The sequence below is a fragment of the Grampus griseus genome (assembly GCF_964374135.1).
Source record: "Grampus griseus genome assembly, chromosome: 5".
Taxonomy (NCBI): domain Eukaryota; kingdom Metazoa; phylum Chordata; class Mammalia; order Artiodactyla; family Delphinidae; genus Grampus; species Grampus griseus.
The window spans coordinates 26,983,132-27,004,770 of record NC_138998.1 but is presented as its reverse complement, the minus strand read 5'-3'; the positions used below and the strand labels follow the sequence as shown (position 1 = coordinate 27,004,770).

Here is a 21,639-nt window from a genome sequence, read left to right as displayed (position 1 = left end):
TCGAGGACGGTGGAGGAAAGTTGGGGGGCGAGGGCGCGGAGCCGCGAGCCTAGGAGCCGCGGCCGGTGTCCGCGTCTCATGAATATGCAGGAGCCACCTCCCTCCCTCCGTGACGTCACGGGCCGTCCTGGGGTGAGCGCCGGAGCTGCTCGGGGTCCGCGCCAGTGAGCGCGGCTGCTGAGGGCGAGCTAGCGGCGCGGCGGCGGGCACCGGAGGCCGAGCGCGGCGGCGCCCGAAGCGCACACAGCGGCAGGGCAAGGCGGCCCGAGGCCCGGCGGACACCGGAAGGCGAGAGCCGGCGAGGGCAGTAGGCGGCGGCGGCGGCGGCGGCAGCGGCAGCTCGTAGGCGGCGGCGGCGGCGAGGATGGTGACTGGGAGGCTGTGCTGGGTACCGCTCCTGCTGGTGCTGGGCGTGGGGAGCGGCAGCGGCGGCGGCGGGGGCAGCCGGCGGCGCCGCCTTCTCGCCTCTAAAGGTGGGTGCTGGGGAAGTTTCTTCGTCTCCGAGGAGGGAAGCAGGGCGGGCTTGAGGGTGCAAGCGGCGGGGACCCCGCTGGATTTGCACACCCTCCCTTGCCGCAGCTTCCCCGGCCTCCGTGCGCCCGGGATGACCAAAGTGAGCGCCCAGCGCCCTGGACCAGAGAGATTCCACCTGCGGACGCCGGCCCAACCCCTGGGCAGGTTCTAGGGACCCAGGGGAAGGCCAGGTCTGGGGAGTCCGGACAACTCTGTGGGCTTTCTGCGTCGGAGTGGGGGTGTAGTGGCCGAGTGGCGGGCTCCGGCCCGGGAGCGGCGGGAGCAGGGCGCTGGCACGGCGCGGACAGGCAGTTGTCTGCTCCAGCCCTGAGGGAGGAATCAGTGGCGGCGCCGTCAAAGGAGGGAGCAGAGCTCGTTTCCCAGCTCGGGGATGGGGTGGAAACTTGTGGGCTCCGGGGAAGGCCTCCCTGGCTGGCTTCAGGATCCCCCAGGGCGGCTCTGGCTCCCCTGGGAACGCGCGCCCTCCGGGTGGGCCGCGGAGTCCGGAAGAAGTGCGGGATGTGACCCTTCCCCATGGCCTCTCCGACTGTGCTTGGGCACCCGAGCACAGAGGCGCGGAATCCGGTGACCTCCCTCCCCGCAACCCTATTGGCTTGGAGTTCTTGACCTCCCCGCTTCTCCCGCCCCGGAGGAAGCAAGATCCTGGTGAACGCCTGGCGCGGTCGGGAGACTGTAGGCTGGCGAGCCGCGGAATTTGCTGCCTGGGAGCGCGGGGAGGAGCGCCGGGGTGGGGGCGTCTGGAGGGCGAACTGAAACGGAAGGTCACGTGCTTGCTGGACGGTGGTGGGAGAGGCAAGGGAGGAGCAGAGCGGGCTTGGGTAGCGATGGGCGCAGGAGAGGCGGTGGCAGTTCTGGGCTGGAGTGCCCGGCTTGGTGGTAACTTGTTGATTCTCTGCGTTTTGACTAGGATAGAAGGGCGTACGATTGGTTTAAAGGCTGTGGCCAGATTTGCCCGGCAACCAGTACGGGAAGGAACGTGGTCACTGAAAATCCTCAGAGGACGGAGGAGTTTGCTCTTGTAGATAAAGAGGCTCCGTATTAGCGGCAACCTGATTTGCAAACTGGCTTTGAACTGTAGCTTACCTGTGGCTCAGGAGGGAATGTATTCTACGTTTAATTACCCTTGGAGGGTGGGGAGAGCGCGAGGCAGCCAGTTCGCCTCCTCAGGACCTCGGGAATGCCTCTCCCGCAACTTGAGAGTGAGACGGTTGAGAATAGGAGAGTTTCTGTTTATGCTGTAATCTTTTAGTTTGGTGGCATCGTTTTTTGTAACATTATTTTATAAGCAGGCATCCTGTTCCTTTTCATCAATTCCTACCCCACCCCCATCCTTGAGAGGTAGTTTTTTTGGGGGGAAGACGAAAACTGATTATGAAAATGTCTCAAACATGTGGTAAAGGAAAGGTAAAGGAATGGGTAAAGGAGTCGTTGATCATTCAGAGAGACGCTTGTTTTGGTGAAAGCAAGAATAAAAAACAAAGAACGACCAAATCGTTTGCTCTCCTTCCCCAATATAGACACTTTGTTAAATAGGCAGATTACATGTTTTCGATTTTTTTCGTCACTTTGTAGCGGAGCAAATGGCGTATGTTTAAGCCGATGTTTACATACAGGGGGGCTCACAGCAAGTGAAGGAAGGGAAAAAAACTTGTTTGGGAGGAAGACCTGGTATGCTTATGCATCGCCTAGTTCCCAGGTCAAAATGGAAAACTTGGTAGAGATAAAAGAGAAAGATTGAAAAGAAAAAAAAAAAAAATCCAGGCTCTCAGTGATTCACGCATATGTGAATAATTATGTGCATTTTAACCAACACCTTGCATCTTCTCCACTTAGAACATATTCATTTCATGTTGAAAATAAGCCATTTGTCTTTCCGGAGTAAAAAGTTGATTGGTCCTGCGGAGCTAGAGTTGCTGTCTCCCCCGCCTTCTTTCCTCTTTCTCTTTCCAACCACTGGGGGGCTGCAAAGGGCGCCGTTAGCTACATTTTTCTTTTCATTTCTTTTTTAAAGACAAATGTGTAATATTCGATCAAAACAGAGACATTTGCTATGACACTTTAGCTGGGATTTACAGGGCTGACTCTCCTTATTACAATGCACGTGCATTTTATGTCTCTAAATTTTATATAATTTAAAGAACATTTGAGATACTGAAGGTATGCTTCATATATGATGTGTCCCACCACTGACTCTGCCTTTTCTAAGGTTCATGTCATTATTATCCCCATCACTAAAAAGGAGAAAAGTCAGGAAGACCTATGAAGAAGACTGAACAAAAAAATAGCTTTCTTTTCCCATACAATTTCTGAATTCATTCACAGAGGAAAAATGGGCGTGGGGCATCAAGCTGTGTGGCAGACCTGAATGCACCCTCTGGACAACTGTCTGGAAGTATGTCCTCCCGGCTTGGGCTCGTGTACGATGTCGTGTTTGTGGCACTCAGCTTGTTCTGCCTTTGTGTTTCTTGCTTCTTCCTGTAGGGAATCGAGCAGCTAATCCCTGAGAACTGTTTGGGGTTTTCGCAGAATCGCTGCACTTTGAGTACAAACATATTCCTGACGTCAGAAATAATACAGTGGCCAGGCAGCTATTATAAGCCCTTCCTTTTCTTTCCTGTATCTTGATTATTCAAAAAAGACAAACACTTCCTGGATGCTTTGAAAAGACCAGATCCTATGCATATGTCTCATGAGCAAAGCTTGGGAAGGCATTGTGGACCCAAGGAGCCTCTGGAGCAGAGAAAGGCATGTCTTATCCAGGGAAGAAAAGGCAATACAAAATAACCTCTTAAGATTTGTGCCAAATTTGGTGATGCACCAGTGGTCTCAGGTCTCAGGGATCTGGTACACAAACGCTTTTCAGTCCTCAACATCCAGGTATTGGTTGTTCAGGACGATGCTTGAGTAGAGACCATCAGCAATAACTGATGTAGTGCCCACCTGTGTGCCCAGAGCCTGGCTCAGTGCCCTGGAGGATTCTTAGCAAATATAAGATCACCCCCCCCCCAACCATTCCCATCTCACTACTGCCTTGCTTTGAGAGCTTTGATCTGACTGGAGACAAGATTTTTATGTGAAAACTTTAGGAGAATGACAGCAGGCTGAGTTTGTGCCAAGTATAGTACCATGCGATGGGGACGCAGACAAGGGAGATAGAGATAGGAAGAGGGCTTGCAAGCACAGCATTTGGTAATAGGGAGGGGAGGAGACAGAGCGGAATCGTAGCAGTAGTTGTATAATTGTAGTAACTGCAGTTTGTGGAACTTCTCCTTAGTGTGTTACAGGCACTGCGCTAATCCGTTTAACTGGGCTGTCTCTCATTTTTACAAATGCAGGGCTGGTTTTGGTAGCCCATTTCACAGAGGAAGAAACTAAGTCTGAAAGAGGGCAAGTGACTTGCCAGGACAATCAGGGGAGGATGTGACACTGGGGTGAGAATGCGAAGGCTCACCATGGCCAGTGCCCCTTGACTGTTCATCGCATATTCTCCCCATTGGATTTAAAGGCAGATCTAGTGACCACAGGGAAGCTGACTGTATCTCTGAGATCCCCAAGAGCCCCTGTGGCCCTGCATACACAGGAGGAGAGTCCAGGGCTGCTGTTTCAAGGGCCCTGTTGGGAGATAAATGGAGTGGGCCTTGTTCTCAGCCATGGAAACCTGTGTTCTAGCTTCAAGCAGCAGCCTCATCCTCTCTCTTACAGATTCAAAAGCCATCCTTGCGTATTCCAAAGTGCACACGCAGAACCTCCCATGGGGGCGAAGGTGGTGTGGACTTTTTATGGTGAATTGTCCTATATCATCTCTTGGAAAGTAGCATGTGTCTCCTGGGGGTGTAGCAGTTATTTCCCCAACAACTGAAGCACAAACGACAAAATGTCCTCAGCATTGCATCAGAGGGTGCACTCTGACCTGCACTCATCCCAAAGCACCTGTGGTTCCTGGACCAGGATGTGCTCATTCCTGCCCTGGACCCTTTGGACCATGTCTTCAAGCTAGACAGTCACCTTCCTCAGCCTAATGCCTTCTGTGACTCAAGACACAGCCAGGCCTGGGCATGGTTTCTCCTAGGAGCCTTCTCTGACTGGTCCCCCTGGCTGGCCCCCTGGGATATGGCTCTCCCTCTGGTGTACCTGTGCTCCTTGTCTGGCTCCAGCACTGCCCTGTGAGCTCTGAGGGCTGGAATCTTGTCCTGATTCTCCCTCCCTGTCCTGGTCTCCAAGTCCACCCCACTGCCTGGCCTCCGGATGTGAGCCGAGCAGTCAGTAGTGAGTGGCTTGGTGAATCCACCTGTCTGCAGTTGCAGTGCTATTGTTTAATGACACAGAGATTTTGGATGTTTTCTCCTGTCCTGTAGGAAGGAAAATTTGGGCTTCATAGCAAGAGAAACCTGGGTTCCAATCCTGGCCCTACTGCTTCCCAGTAAGATAATCTTGGACAAATCAGTGAATCCCTTTGAACCTCAGTTTCCTTATCTATAAAATGGGGATACAAAGATCTACCTTGCCAAGTGGTTGTCAGGATAGTGTTTAGAAATCACTTAGCACAGTTCATGGCATGTAAACAGCATTAAATACACAGTGACTGTAATTACTGTAATTACTGATCATTTAAACACTGGGTTCTAGCATCTGAGACTTGGTGACATTCTCCCTTTCTGACTGACCTCTTGGCAGTTCAGTAGCTTCATACATATCTTCCCTCCGTTCAAACTCTGTTCTCTCTGTCTCTGTCTCTCTCCACACGTGCATATGTGTGGACATAGTCATATATAAATACATGCACACATAGACATTTGGCTTGAATTGTGAAAACACCTGCCTCTTTCACTAGTCTATGAATGCCTTTGAGGCTGGGACCCATGTCTTGTCTCATTCATCTCAAAAGCCCTGGCACTTAACGCAGGGCCAGCTCTGAGGGAGGACTCAGCAATGTGTGTTATCTAAATAAATAAACATCTCTATGTGCCACTGCCGAAGGTGTGCGATTCTGGTCTCTGAAGGAAGAGCTTTACTGGTGTGATTTGGGTTGTAAAGAGAAGTCCCCTGACCAGCAAACACTTTCCTTCCAGCCTTGCTGTCTCAGAATGCAGAGAAGCACTCTTTTTTGTTTGTTTGTTTAAGACACTGGCAACCTCTGTGATGATGCATGTTTATGTGGAAGGGGGTAATTGACATTGTGATAGCCAAATGACAGCTTGAGACAGATTATTATTTTATTATTTATTATCTAGCCCACCACTAATTGGACCCTGTGGAAATTGGAATGGTGGGTTTGCAGATGAATCATGAGAGGACTGAGATGGGGGAAGCACGCTGAGCTGAAGACACTGGCACTGAACAGGACAGAAGTTCGCCATCTTAATCAGCTGGGGCTTCTGTAGCAAAAATAACATAGATCAGGTGGCTTAGAAACAACAGAAATTGATTTCTACAGTTCTGAAGGAAGGAAGTCCAAGAATGATTATGTTCTGGTGAGAGTTTTCTTCTGGGTTGCAGACTGCTGACTTCTTACCGTGTCCTTCTGTGTGGAATGCAGAGAGAGGAAGCAGGCTCTCTAACGACTCTCGCAAGGACACTAATCCCATTCATGAGGACCCCACCCTCATGATCTCTTCTAATCCTAATATGCTGGGATTTGGGTTGTAAGGAGAGGGTCTCCAAAAGGCCCTGTCTCCTAATACTATCACACTGAGGGTAGAGTTTCAACATGTGAATTTTGGGAGGACACAAAATTCATCCATACCAATCATGCTGTCAGCTTTGGGGGAGCAATAGACAGAAGACAGGAGGCAGCAGTGGTTGGAGGAGGATGCTTGGGGTGAGAGTGAGGCCAACCCAAACATGCACTGGGCCTCACTTTTAGCTGTTTCAGCCAAGAGCTATGTCTCAGTCTCCTGTTATTCTCTATGAGCGGATTGAAAAGCTAAAACAAATATCAGATATCAAAGAGCTCTCTCTAGGGCAAACATCACACATGACACAAACTATTGGAGAACTTGGTAGCTTCTGGGAAAAGGGTAGACTCTAGGCTGTGCATGAAACACCTGGAAAAAGTTTTGTAGGAAAGGAAGAAATTGGCAAGCATAGGAGAAGCCAGCAAAGATTAACAGAGAAAATGAAAGAGGTCTTGATGGGCGAGTAGGCATTTGGTCAGCAGATAGGAGGTGGGCAGGACAGGTAGATGCAAGGTAAGAAAACCCACGTTGGTACGCAGGCAGGAGTAAGGAGGGAGCCCAACCCTGGACAGATATATTTCTGCATACAGATTTATCAGGTTAATAAAAGAGTGAATGCATACCGTGTGCCAGGCACTATTTTAAGCACTTTATATATGTCAGTTGGTTTCATCTTAACCCCAGTTGGTTTGATCTACCAATGATGCAGGTAGAATTACTATCCCATCTTTACAGAGGAGGAAACTGAGGCCCAGAGAAGGGAAGTAACTTGCCCAAGGTCCCACAGCTTAGAAACAGTAGAACTGAGATTTGAACCCAGAACAGTGTGGCAGACATGGATTTCCCGTATCACACAGGCTTACCTAGCAGAGTGATGTGTTTTCAGCCCGAGGAAGGCTCTGAGTGAGGCCAGAGAGGCTCTGCTGCCCTGGAACATTCTGAGGCAGTTCAGGAACATTTGGGTCTTCAAAATTGCTGAAAGAATCAGTTTCTCTGGAAGCTAGCTTCACTCTCTGATTGACTTCCCCTTCAGGAGCGAACATCATCTTTCTCTTCTCGCCCCGGCAGCTGGAAGCCTTCCTCCCCTCCCGTCATGCTTGGCCTCAAGTAGAGAAGGCAGCTGTCTGCATTGCATGGTCCATTGGAGGGGTCTCCTGAATCAGGAAGACCTCCCAGCAGTTGTTCATTTGGGTTAAACGTGGCCCTCCTCTGACTCTTTTTTTTTTAAGCAGGCAGGGTTAAGAAAAGCTACCACAGACACTTTCAAGTATGTTAGATGTACTTGAAGCCTGGACTCTGGGGAGAATGAGGAGGGGTTGCTGAAAGGCGAGTGTGGCAAGAGGGGAGAGAGATGGCATAGATGAAATAGAAGGTGACATGACTGCTCATAAGGCTGACTTTCCTTCTGCTGTTGTGGCAGGATTTTATATATGTCAATTGTCTTTTTCACAAATACCCATTTTACAGATTGGTAAGTGAACACCACAGGGCATGTAGCCGCAGAGCCAGGAATCAGACCAAGTGGTCAGACTAATTGCAGTTGGTTGCAACCCAGCACCAGGAAGCCAGGTGATATCTTGAATGATGTCACCCGAAGGCCACTTCTCCCACTTCTTAGTGGTTTTCTAATCCTCAGGCACTTGTTTCCAGTACCTTCTCAGGACTTTGCTTGTCCCCAGCTCAGTGTCCTTTGCTTACATCAGTCCTCCGGAGATGGCCCTGACCAACTCTTCTCCTAGCTCACCTTAAGCCCTGCTCAGAGGCTTGCTCCATGTCTGGCCCCTCTAGGATGCCCTGGGGTACCACCAGCCCCATGTGTGTGCCAACCCAGCCTCTCATCTTCCCTCCACGAAGCTGCTGCTTACTCTGTGGCCTCTGTTTGGATCAAAGGTACAAGATCTGCACACTCACCCAAGCCAGAGCCCTGGAGTCCTCCAGCATCCTCATCTGTCCTCTTCCATCACACCCATCCATCACCACGTCCAGTTGATTCTACCCATAAAGACCTAGAACCTTCCCACTCCCCTCCATGCCCGTTGCTACTGCCTTATTTAGCATCTCTTGGGAATGAAAGCACCCCCTCCTCATCCCATCCATCACCCTGTTGCCAGGATGGGTCACATCAACCCCGGTCCCACCAGGCCTGTAGGAGTGCCATCCCAATCATCATGAATTCCATCCTTCACCATCCCTGCTGCAGTCTGTTAAGGTCCCGGGGTTTTGAGAATAATGTAACACTCTTGGAATTGCCTCAAGGTTCCATCCCTCCGAGGTTACCCTTGTGATGCTCATTGTCTGAACAGCCTGACCTCTTGATGTCCCCGGCTGACTCTCTACTTCCATGGGCAGCAGAATCTTTGCTGCCACTGGGGTTCCAGCACCTGAAGTCCAATTCTCCTATTACATTTCATTGCCAATGCCCCAGGGGGTGCTTGGGGATAGGAGATGGAACAGGCCACCAGTTCCCATCCTAGAGGAAACCAGCCCTTCTCCCACCTTCTACCTCTCCTATGCCTACCATCACCCCTTCAAGGAGCTCAGGCATTCATAGAGCAAAGGCCTGGACCGAGTGTCTACAGAGATCTTCTGCCTATGCTCTTGCAACCCAAGCCTCCTCTGAAGCTAGGATACACAGAGAGCCTCACCCCTGAAGACAAGCCACAGTCCTCTCAAGATAGATCCAAACTCTCCAGCCTCACATAAAAGTCCGTTGATGGTTTCTCCCCTCACTTCTCATCTGGGCTTCTCTTCTCTCAGTGAACTTTCCAGCAGTTTCCAGGTAGTAAATACTATCTTCTTTCAAGAGCTTACTGCGTGCTGGGCTCTGTTCTGAGTGCTTTATAGGTATTAATACTCATTCAGTCCTCCACTCAATCAGATGTGTGCTCTTATTATCCCCATTTTACAGGTGAGGAAACTGAGGCCAGGAAGGTTAAGCTACTTACCTAGTTCACCCAACTACTACTGCTACTACAGCAGAGCTGGGATTTGAATGGACAAAGTCTACTTTCAGAGACTACCCCCTTATCTGTTGGGTTAGTGACTCTCAAGCCTAGATGCACAGTGGAACCACTTGAGAGTTTCAAAATAACAAAGGTGCCTGGAACACCCCTGCGGAGATGCTGGTGTCATTGATCTAGGACTTGGGGTTTAGTTTAAAGCTCTCAGATGTTTGTGATGCCCAGCCAAGGTTGAGAAGTGCCCCTGCCAACCCCTATTGCTGACAGTTCCCCAGGGAATGCTTCATTTCTTGACATGGGTTGCAGGGCTGCTCCTGGGTGGGGGCCTTGACCCTCTTTATTTCACCACCTCTGGTTTCCCCCATCACAGTGCCTATCGCCTCCCTGCCTCTCCAGGCAGACTGTGACCCCCTCGAGGGGGAAGCATCCTGGTCACCTCTGTGTGACTGGTGCCCAGCACAGTCTGAGGTCCAGAGTGAATGCTGAGTGTTGAGGGAGTGACGATATGCCGGGGTGATGCCACCCACACTGGCTGCAAGTCCCTGAGGACTCTGCCCATGCACACTTCCCCCGGTCAGGGCTACTCCCTGCCTTTGGTCACTGGTAGGAACTAGTCATCAGGCCTCTCCCCTTTAGTTAACTGATTCTCCTTCCAAACCAATGACAGCATTCACTTTGTAAAGGTTGAAAACACTCAGTTCTGCAGATGAGTTGAGTGAACTCTAACCACACCAAGATGTGTAAGGGAGTCAAGTCCAGCAGATGCCGCTGGAATTCTCACTGAGAAAGGCTGTAAATGCCACTCGTAGCTTCTAAAAATGCTTAATTGGCTGAAATTTGACTTAAGTTTTGCCGATAGAAAAAAACAAAACAAAACACACAGCACATCATTTTTGTGATTTCTGCCACTTTGCATTTCCGTGATGTGTGTCGTATTATATAGTTAAACAAATCTGCAGTCTTCAAAGAAGCCTGACGAGGAAATCACCTGTGGAGAAGGCAGTGACTCCAAGTCACGTGACTTGGATCCACTGATCTGTGTGAGGCTCAGGGCACATCACGCAGCCCTCTGGGGTCTGCTTTTCCCTGTGCAGAAAGGACAGGAGGGCACCGCCCTCCTCTATTCAAGAAAGTTCTGAGTATCCACGTGCAAGTGGCTCTGAATACCCTTTGGAAGGATAAAGTGCTTAAGAAAATAAGGTGATCAGATTTAAGAGATTGGTTTTGAGACTTCAGGACTCCAGCCCTCCAAACAAAACCCTACATCTTTCCGTCTTTATACTGTCTTACCAATTTAATTAATGATATTTTCAGGAGAAGTCTGAATTTAGCGGTAAGGCCCTTCCTAATTCTTTAATGTACATTCTGCATATGGTACACGGCGGGCGTTCACCATGGTTATGCAAGGGGTCCAGCAGTTGCAGGCCCATACATTTTCAGGGAAGAACCAGTCAAAACTGTTAATATGATGTCAAGTTGATGTGTCATTTTCCAATTTGCATGGATAACTGCATCTCAGCAAATTAATTAAAACAGATAAATGTTAATCTAATGCATGTCTCCTTGTAATTAATGAAATATAACCATTACCGGGTATTTGATTTATTATTTTAGTTTATAAAATGCCGAATTCTTCTGTAAAGTTAGATACAATAAGAGGAGAAGCTGACCCATATATAGCACTAGGAAAAGTGATCACATTTCAATAAATTAATCACGCTCTAAAAGGATATAGTTCATTAACACCATGAACTGAAAGTGTTAGATGTAAATTAGATTAACCTTTTTAGCGACACTTGCATTTATATTGCATATTCTCTTCAAACTCCAAGCACTTTACATATATTAATTCGATGAACCCTCACCAGACCCTTGTTAAGTAAGTACATATATCAAAGTTGGAAGGGAGGAGAAATGAAACCCTTCAAAAATACTGAAATCCTGGTCTTAAGATTTATGATTTCCTCTTCAGCAGTACCGTTTATGCTGGGCTTCTGGAGCTGGAGAACATGGGTGGTATTCAGGCTGTCTCGTGCTGTCAGGAAACAATTAGCCCATCACTTAGTACCTGAAGCCAGAGATGCTTGTGCTGGGTGCTCAGGCCAAATGCTCTGCCTTCTTTCACAAAATACACCCCAGCAACAGTGGGTCTGGCTGTGGACAGGGCAGCCCCAAGTGGGTGTGGGTGATGGGAACTTAGTGCCCCACTGGGGCATCCAAAGGTCATCTTCCCTTGGGCCAGCTGCTGCTCCTTTTTACATCCCTACCCTTGATCATATATCTGGGTGCTGAGGTTGGGCTGTGGTGAACAAGACCTTGGGAGGCTATTGGGAGAAGAAAGGAGGAGGGACAGGGAGATGGGAATGGGCTTAACCTCTTCAGCTGGGGGTCTTTACTCAGGCCCGCCTGAGTTGGGGGCCAAGACCTCTGTCTCTTTACCTGCTGGGATGGAGAGTGAGAGAGGAGGAGTCCCTCTGCATCTAGCTGAAAGCCTGCTCCTCAAAGAAACTTTCCTGAGCGAGTACCTGGGTCTTCTGTAGCAGCTGGTCACTGGGACCACTCCTCTCCTATGGGGGCTCTGCCTACTTGCAGGACTTACTGTCGTTGCCTACTGGAGATTGCACAGCGGGGAGAGGAAGCAGGGCTCGCATTATAAAAGCCTATGAAGAATCAGGGGAGGAGACTATAAGCATTTCCCTAGCTTGATTGACTGTGTGTTTGGGTGTGTTTGGTGGTTTGAGGTTCTGAATATTTATATTTCCAACTCTTTCTGTTCCTTTAAGTTCTCAAACCCACAAGTGCTTTCCTAGGGGCAGATTTTCACTTTATTCCAAAAACCCATTGAAATGCTGTGTGTCTCAGATAACGGTCTGCCCTGGAGCTAGCACATCACTAATGGTTAGACATGAAAGAGAATGTAGGAGAACAAAGTTGGAGTGTCGGGGATTCTTCTCCCTGCTTCTGGAGTTGGAAAATCACGTACTCTGGTCCTCATGCAGGGACAGTTGAACCCCACCCAGTCCTAGAATCTCAGCTCATTCTGCTCTGCCAGCACTTCTTGGCATACTTGTCTGCTGCAAAATGCTCCAGATTCTCTCCTCCAGACCTCGTACGGAAGGGATGAAGAATCTGGATGTAGAGTCAAGAACTAAGACAGGCCATGACTCAGGAAACTCGCAGAAATGCTAGGGAATGAGAGAAAATATTGAATTCGCAGTTTATGGTATTTTAAGTTTCCTTCCTTCCTTCCTTCCTCCCTCCCTCTTCATTTCTTCTTCTCTTGTGTGTTTTTGTTTGTTTGTAGGAGGGTGTGTGGTCATTTGGAGCAGGGAAGGAGGCTGAGATAATTTATAATCAGAGTTAAAAAGAATTTCACTTTCAAGATCTAGATTTCACTTTCTTTTTGTTGTTTATGTTTTTTTCCGAAAGCAAACTAATTATTTTGGCTTTATGGCGCCATCATGAGAAATATCAAGATGGCTTATCCTGTGTATTAATTTTAAAATTATATTTAAGTCTTTTTAGTGATTTATTCTTCTTTTAACTAGAGGTCACAAATAAAGCACCTTTTTTTTTTTTAACTGCACTTGTATCTTTTCCCTCTTGAAAACCCCCCTGCCTCCCCTCCCCCCCAACCTTCCAGTCCTTAAATTGCAGCCCTCTTACTTGGAGGAACTCGAGTCAGAGACCAGCCAAGAATCTTTGCTTGAAGACGGAGTTTTCCTGGAGTTTTGCTTTCAGACGTGTCCCACCTCTTGTCTCAGAGCCCACGAGGGAGGAGGGGAGGGCTGACGGAATTGCCGGGTCATCTTCAGCACCCTTCTCATCCGCTCCTTCCCCTCCTGCCATATCTCTTCCTACTCCCTAAGTCCCTCCAGGATCTCGCTCTGCAAGACCTTGGTGGTACCAAGGTCTGCTTTTGGAGGTAGTGTTTGGCTGCTCCCTGGAAACCACTTCTTCTTCTTTTTTTTTTTTTTGCGGTACGCGGGCCTCTCACTGTTGCGGCCTTTCCCGTTGCGGAGCACAGGCTCCGGACGCGCAGGCTCAGCGGCCATGGCTCACTGGCCCAGCCGCTCCGCAGCATGTGGGACCTTCCCGGACCGGGGCATGAACCCGCGTCCCCTGCATCGGCAGGCAGACTCTCAACCACTGCGCCACCAGAGAAGCCCACCCACTTCTTAAATTACTACCAATAATCATGAGAATCATCATCCTCCTAATCTTACAATTTGTTTTCTGCATCCAATGGGAAATGTGACTAGAAGCATCTTTAGAAAACTTTGCTACCTCTGTGGATCAGAACCACCTAACCTTTAACTAAAGACAGAGGGTTCACTATGCAGCCACAGCTTCCAAACAAGTCATGTGGTTCATACTTCCAACCAAATGGGCTCTGGTAGAGGAGATTTGGAGCTGCCCCTGCCCCTGTCTCAAGTCTACTAGACGTGGTGACCTAACGCTCTCCTTACATCATCTTATCAGAGAGGAAACGCTCTGACATAAGCTAAGGCAACGGGACATGATGCAGGATCTCACTTGGCGATGTGCGCATTAGAAAGAGAGGACACTGCTCAACCCCTAGGGTTACGCATTCGCACACTGGTGGCGTTTGGGGCAGCGTGGCAGGCTCTCTGGAGGGGGTGGGGGACGTGTGAGGCAGATAGGTCTCTGTCATGGTGCTCAAACCACATTAGGGTGATTTAGCTCCTGTGCTCAAATTGTGGAAGCCCTCCCGGGATGAGTCTATGTGACACCTTCTGTCATCTGAAAGCTGGCAGTGGTGGCTACAGGTCTTAAAAAGCTGGGCTCCTGCCCATGCTGACTGCCAACTCTGGTGGGTCTTGATGTCTTTTCACTCGTGGGTCCTGGCATGGAGATAGCCTGGTAGTTGGTGTGGGTGGCTTCTCTGGCCGTGGGTGAAGACGTGCACTTGGACATCCTCTCTCCCCAGTACCAAGGCAGCCTCGATTTCCAGGGACCTTGAGCCTTGCCAATCCCCAGCTATCCCTCCTGCACACCTAAGAAGGCACCCCAAGAGACAAGGGAGGGGTTGCCCATCCATTGTGATGTAAAAGCCTCAGGTGTGCAGACTGGGGGTGTGCTCAGATCCAACCACAGGAGCACTGCCTGGATACGGGCATCAAGCCCAGTGTCTCCCCTTCATTAGTCACAAGGACTCACCTGGTTCTCTAGCTCGGTTGCATCTGCTTAAAGGCAGGGCAGGGTTTCTCCTGAGCAGCGGCCAGCACACCTGGCTCAGCAGTCTGTAGAGCACCGATCTTTCTCGTCTGGTGTTCTCAGTGTTTTTCAGTGTCCTGAGCTGTTCTTGTCTCTGGTCCTTGCGTCTTGTGGCAGGCGCTATCTATATCCCTGACTCTTGTCTTTCTACTGCAGCCAGCTCAGGATAGGGATGGGGGCGGGTGCGGGGTGAAGAGGCAGGGGCCTCACTGCTCAGAGAGCACTTGGTAACTTGGATTCTCCTTGCCTGACTGTACTTCTCTATCCCTGCAGCTCATGGACCGGTTCCTCTTTAATCCACTTCTACGCAGCCCTTGGCAGTTCTTTCAAACACACACACCCAGTCCACCACCCCCTGCTCAGAATCCCTCCCTGTCACTTCATCACTTTCAGGATAAAATCCACTTTCCTTGGCTTATCCCAAAAGGCCCTTAGTGGGTGCCCAGCTGTTCCTGGGCTAGAAGGTGAGCTCGTGTGAGCAGAGCCCAGCACCTGCACGGTGGCTGAGGAGTGAATGAGCGAATCTTCTCTCCATATGTTGTCCTCACGCTTCAGCCTGACCCGCAGAAAGAGCCCAGTTCCCTGCCTCATGGGTCTTCTTGTGTCTCTGTGCCGATGCACACCCCACCCTTGCCCCATCTGCCTTTGCCTTGTCTGGCAGCCTGGTGCGTCTTCTGGGATCCATCCCTGGGCATCCCCTGGGAGTATTCTTCCCCCACCTCGATTACACAGCTCCCATACAGACCTCCACGGTGGCACTTACCAGCTTGCCTACCTGCCCACCTGCCTGTTCCTCACTAAACTGCCTTATCCCTGAGGTCAGTGTCTGTGACGTCCTCACCCTGTGCCCCCAGGCATGTGTGGTCTAGCACAGGGTAGGTGGGTGAGTGATGTCTGGAGTTCCCTAGAACTCAGCTCGTTGCCTTGTGGGGATGGAGGGCTGGCGTGGAGTTCCTCTTGATTTATCTTTCTCCTTCATCCCCCTGGGTCCCCAGTGCCCATCTTTCCAGTGCAAGCCCACCCGCGTAAGGCTGGTGGAGAAGGAGGATTTGGTTAGGAAGGTTAGCATCGTGGGCTGGGTGCTGGCTATCGTTGGCATGAGCTGGTGCGTTCAAGGATGGCGAGATAGAGCCAGGCTGGGGGCAGGTGACGTGCTGGAGGTGAGACACACTGGGGACTGGGAAGCTAGATGGCTCAGAGCCTTGGACCTCTGAGGCTGATGATTCTGGGGGCCATTTCCAGAGTGTATGTGCTTCTGGGATAATTAATGTAAAGCAACTTTCCCATCAATGCAGAAGCTTAGCCATGAGCTCCCTCTTTAATCTGTAACACTGAATACCACCTATCTGGGAGAACATCTTCTGTCACTGCGCCGATGAGAATTAAGTTGTAACCATCGGCTGCTGCGGGTCTTACACTCTGCCCAGCGTGCCCTCCATGTCTCTCAGTGGTTACTCCTGGCTCCTGTCAGCATCCTCTCAAGCCACAGACTGTAGAAGTCCTACATGTATTAAGCACGCCTCCTTTTCCAGACAGGCCATTAAAAGCGATTTGCAGTTGGTGACATCAGATGCATGTGTATGGAGAGGCCAGGATAAGGGTTTTAGTTGGAAAAGCTTTGCCATCAGTTAGAGTGAGATGGCCCCATGTGATGAGGCCCGTGGAGTGCTACCCCCATAGCTAGAAAAAAAAAAAAAGAGCAAGTGGGAATCCTTCAAAGTCCAAACATTTACTTCTAGATTTAAGGATATGCTGCTTCAGTTCTAAGCATTCGAGCTTTGACACTGTGCACAGGGAATCACCACCGTCCCCATCCAACCCAAATCCAGGACTTTGGAGGTTGGTGCTGGTAGGGGAAGCTCCTGGGGGTGCTCCCTGGAGATGTGGCTCTGCAGGGCTGTATGGGGCGGGTGGCTAACAGCCCCGACTCTGACCCTGAAGCCCCCCTTCTCCTTGGGGCAGGAGTTTTTGTGTCGATTATGCTGCTGGGGCCGGGGCCTGGACAGGACTGAGCTGCCGCCTTCCCGTAACTCTGGCTCAAGTGGGAACAGCTTCTCCCTCTAGATATTAAGGCTAGAGCTTGGACCCAACTGGGTCTGACTAAAGGCTCAGGGTGCATAACAGGGAAATAAGCAGAAAGGATTATGAAGGCAGACCACTGGTTTGCATTGCTTCAGAACCAATGGCCCCTTTTTACAACAAATATTTTGTAGTCCTCCCATTATTATCCTGAAATGAAATGTGCTGATATTACTGCTTGCTTGCATACATAATTTAACAAATCAGTATAATGCCTTAACTGAAATATAAAGAAACTAAAAGGAAAATAATGTATCATAAAATAGTGTGTAATGCTTGTGCCCATCTAAACTAGAGGAGTAGCGAATTAGATGTTTGCTGTGAATGCCACAGCTGCAAACGCAGATGGCTCCAGGTGCGTGGTATTGGCAAGTCAAATATCATGATTGGGTTTCCCTGGTGGCGTAGTGGTTGAGAGTCCGCCTGCCGATGCAGGGGACACGGGTTTGTGCCCCGGTCTGGGAAGATCCCACATGCCGCAGAGCGGCTGGGCCCGTGAGCCATGGCCGCTGAGCCTGCGCGTCCGGAGCCTGTGCTCCGCAATGGGAGAGGCCACAGCAGTGAGAGGCCCACGTACCGCCAAAAAAAAAAAAAAAAAAAAAAAAAAATCATGGTTTATCATGGGTGTGATGTGATGTTAAGAAATGGTGACATACTTCTGGTGAAACTGTGAACGAGAGAAAAGTATCCTCTGGCCTTAATTCATAGGATGGGTGTATTCCTGAGAAACTTGGGGTTTATTAAAGCTACGCGAAGAATATTTAGCTGACTCATTCCAGTGCATTAGTACAAGGAAGAGAACCGTGGAGTTCTAGATGGTGTGCTGGGGGATGTCCAGGCCGAGAGGTGCCTGGAGGATATGCCCCAACACACACACACACACACACACACACACACACACACACACACACACACACGCACGCACGCACGCACGCACGCACACACACACACACTGACTCCTAAGTTCCTGCTTCTAAGATGTACCAAAGCTGGATGCCACATGTACTTGCAGGTGAAATTGCCTTAAAGGGTAGACAACTTCTGGAGCTGTAGTCTTTCTGGGGAACTTTTGGAGCAAAGGGGAAAATGCCACTAGCTGGTGGACACCTGAAAGAGGTTGTCCCGTTTCACGAGAAGACCTTCTGAAGAATAAAACCTTCCCAGGGGGCATGTTGGAAGACCGCACTGAGCCCGTCAACCAAGTGCTGGAGCATCATTTAAGGGGATAGACCAGCGGAAGGGAGGACTGCTACTTTGCCTAAGATGGAGTCAGGCTGGGAGTAGGTGACATGCTGGGGGTGAGACAGGTTGGGACCTGGGAATCTAGATGGCTCAGGACCTTGGACCTCTGAGGCTGATGATTCTGGGGGCCATTTCTAGAGTATATATCCTTCCGGGATGGTTAATGTAAAGTAACTTTCCCATCAACGAAAAAGCTTAGTCATGGGCTCCCTCTTTCATCTGTAGCACTGAATACCACGTATTTGGGAGAACATTCTTTGCTTTAAGTATAGAGACATGTCTTCCCCTTTCCCTTCTGCTTCTCTTCCCCACAAGCAGAAGAGTAGGGTGGAGGGGTGGAGGAGAGAGCAGACCACACTCGACCCCTCCATCAGGAGACTTAGGAATACCTTGCCTTTTGTGGGGGAGCAGAAGCTTTGTGGATCAGATAGGAGTTTAAAAATGAGTTGGGTTGAGTCTTAGTAAATGACTGAAAAGCTGTTGAATTGGGCTGGAGTCTCTTTAAGGCAGTTGCCATCCAGTAGGAGGCAGGAGCTTGATAGCACCATAGGGGGCAAAAATAACAGCTTTTCCTGTTTATATCCAGATGGATTAAATGCTAACAAACTGGCTAGAGTATTTATTATGGTCCATACTGATATTTCAGAGATAAAACATTGTTTTCTTGGATGGAAAATTCTTCCTTAGTGTTCTCATTGATAATTTAGAGGGCTGAGGGGTTTTATTTTGTTATTAATCCCTAGGTGTCTGTTTATTTCCCCCCCCTTCCTTCACATGAGCTTTAAGGTGCTCCTAAGAGAGAGGCTGAATTGCCAAAGAGAGTTTCAGTAACTCTGAGATGAAAGTGCATTTTAATATTTTGATTTAATGGGAAATGGTATATCCCCTTAATAAGGAGTTCAGTGACATTTGGTAGTTCTGTAATATTTGACTGGGAGTTGAGTTTATAAAAATTTCAGCCCAACGGTAACTTCAGGGCACTAAGGGATATGTGTATTTCTGAAATGAGAAGACCTGGTTGACATTCTGATTCTAAAACCAACATCATCTCCTATGCATCACCATATTTTCAATTATAATGGACGATGGGCGGTGCATTTAAAAGTGTTTTCCCTGCAAGCTCCCTCCCAGACCCAGCTGGGAAGGGAGCGTTCTCACACGCACTCTTCCAACTTAACTTACTAACATGCTTCCTTCTCCAAGACTGCTTTGTTTTTTTTTCTGCCTACATTGGTTCCTCAGGGATTCTTTAGAAAGTGGAATCTTTTTTAACTTCGTGGGGGAATTTACATCCTGAGTCACCTGAAAAGGTTGAACTTGGGAAAAGCAAAATCATGGCAGGAAAAGCCTGAGGTTGTATGAAATAGCTCTGCCAGCCAGACAAAAGTACTTCTAACAAAATCTGGGGAGTAAAACCAATGTCTAGGGCATGGTGTTCTAGTATCTCTTGGGTGTTTCAGGATGATTCAGACCTTCTCGACATTTGTTTCTCATTTCAGCATTAGCTTACTCTCCAAGGAAGCAAATGCCCTAAATGGATTATATCAAGAACCCGATATGCCACTCGTAGGCAGCGAATAAGGTCGGGGTTACACTCAGGCAGTCCTAGGATGCAATGGTTTTGTGGAGTAATGTGGGTTTTTATTTTTAAAATTTTTTAAAAATAAATTTATTTTTGTAACCAGTGGAAGCAAACTTTATATGTCACCTATTTCGAGTGTACATTTCAATGATTTTTAAAATAAATTTACCAAATGGCTCAACCATCGTCAATCAGTTTTAAAACATCTCTATGACTCCGATAAGATCCCTCATGCCTATTTACTCTTTGTTTTTTTAATTGTTGTTGTTTGTTTGCTTTGCCAGGAGGCTCAGGACCAGACCTCCCTACATCAGAGACTGGTCACAAAACCAGGTCTGCGGTGGCCCTCGCTTCTACCCACAGTCAGTCTAGGGTGGGGCAGGCCCGGTCTTTTCCCCACCCACCTCATCCAGCTGGGCTGGAGGAATAGAACAGCTGTTGAGTTCGGTGAAGCCTGCTACCAGTGGCTTAGAATTAGGGGCCTCTGCCCCAGTGGGGCTGTGAACTCCCGGCTGGCCTTACAGCAGGTCTTGACCCCTTCTCCAGTGTACATTGTCAACAGACTTAATAAGATGCAGGTTGGATAGAGACTAGTCAGCAGCCTCAAGGGTATGTGTGAGGAGGGGATTTGTGTGGCCATCGAGGGTGCCTTGCCCACGTTCCCTCTGCTCCTGCCATTTTCATAGATTCAGGCCCAACTTCCAGCACTAGGTCCCGTTTGCCTGTGTGCTGTCTCTGGCCGTGAGACCCCTCTCTGCCTGTGTGCGGGCCAGGTCAGAAGTCCCAGGGAATTAACACCCCCAGGAATGGTCCTCCACCCGTGACTGACAGGAGTTGGTGGATCAATACCCCTGCTCTGTTGTCACTGAGGTGGGAGAACATCACAGCCTTTCACGTGGTCCTCCAGGGGTTCCCACGTGGTCTGGGCTCCACTTGCCCAGTTTCCACCCTTTGTTCCTGAGTCATTTCTCCCCTCCCCCACTGATCTTTCCTGAGATCGCCTCCAGATAAACCACCTGCAGTCAAATCCTTGTCTCAGGTGGAGCCTGCTCCTGAAGGAACCCAAACAGATAGAGGGGCAGACAAGAGAAGGTTTTTCTTTTTTTTTTGTTGCGGTACGCGGGCCTCTCACTGTTGTGGCCTCTCCCGTTGCGGAGCACAGGCTCCGGACGCGCAGGCTCAGCGGCCATGGCTCACGGGCCCAGCCGCTCCGCGGCATGTGGGATCTTCCCGGACCGGGGCACGAACCCGTGTCCCCTGCATCGGCAGGCGGACTCTCAACCACTGCGCCACCAGGGAAGCCCAAGAGAAGGTATTTTATAGAGAGCACTTCAGGATCTCAATGCTGGGATTCCATTGAACATTTAGTCAGACTCACTTGGCGGCTGTGAGGTCTCGTAGGGCGTTTGGAGGACTGCTACTCCTTACTGGTGTCCCCCTTCACTGAATTGGGGCGTTCCTGTGTGGCACTTAGCCTGGCCTTCACTCCCACCTGGGGTGAGGAGGTCTCCCTGCAGCGAGCTCTGTGCAGGGCTCTGCGGCCCAAATTCCCTGGGCCTGGGGGGGATGGGCAGCTGTTCCTTGGGGCCCAGGATTCTGAAGGCCCCTTGAGGGCAAGGTTGCCCCAGCTCCTTCCCCAAGATCTGGGCTAGGGTGGGTGCCCAGCCCCCCAGGGGAAATGAGGTGAATTAGGCTGATGCCTGCAGCACACATCATCCACACATCTGGGGCAACATCTGGTGCCTCTGATCGCAGCCAGATTTCTCGAGTGTCTATTTTCAGCATTTTCCCAGAGCGCCTATAAGTGAATTTGCAAAGCGGTAACTCTGTCTGCAAGGCTTCCTTCACTGACGTGGAACAGCCGGCAGAACAGAAAATCTCTCCCCTCCACCCATCCTGGTTTGCCCATGAGTCTGAATGACTGTGGTCATTCTGTCATTTCAGGTAAGGCAGTGAAAAAATCTGATTGATACAAATTCGGCCCTTTCTCTGAGAGACTTAGTGCCCTGAGCCACTGCCGGTTGAGCGGGTTGACGGGAATTAGTCCGTCCGCTTAGCTTCAGTCACATGGCCCAGCTCAAGTGGATGTGATTTGGTATTTTTTATGTTTCTGACAGCCAAATGACTTTATTTCAGAGGTGACTCTTCTCAGCATATAAAATATATGTAAATAGGTGATTTCAGGTACTGAGGACAACCCCTGATTTATTTAAAAAGTTCTTTTAATTCTAGGTGGCTGACTGATGCCTGGTGTGTGAATGGTGTGTGAATGCTGATTCAGTGTAGGGGTCCAGATTAGGCAACTTAGAAGACATGGGGTCTTGGAAAA

General features: G+C 49.6%; 1 protein-coding gene across 2 annotated transcripts in view; it reads left to right on the top strand.

Moving 5' to 3' along the window:
• Positions 1-349: 349 nt before the first annotated feature.
• CLSTN2 (calsyntenin 2) overlaps positions 350-21,639 on the top strand; it is a gene marked incomplete at both ends in the record, with an annotated part of 638,376 nt that continues 617,086 nt past the window's right edge. The window contains one exon of one of the 2 annotated variants that reach the window (XM_082654156.1): positions 350-473. In XM_082654156.1, coding sequence (XP_082510282.1) covers positions 365-473 — 109 coding nt within the window. The remainder of the gene's footprint in view (positions 474-21,639) is intronic. The other variant, XM_082654157.1, reaches the window with a different exon arrangement.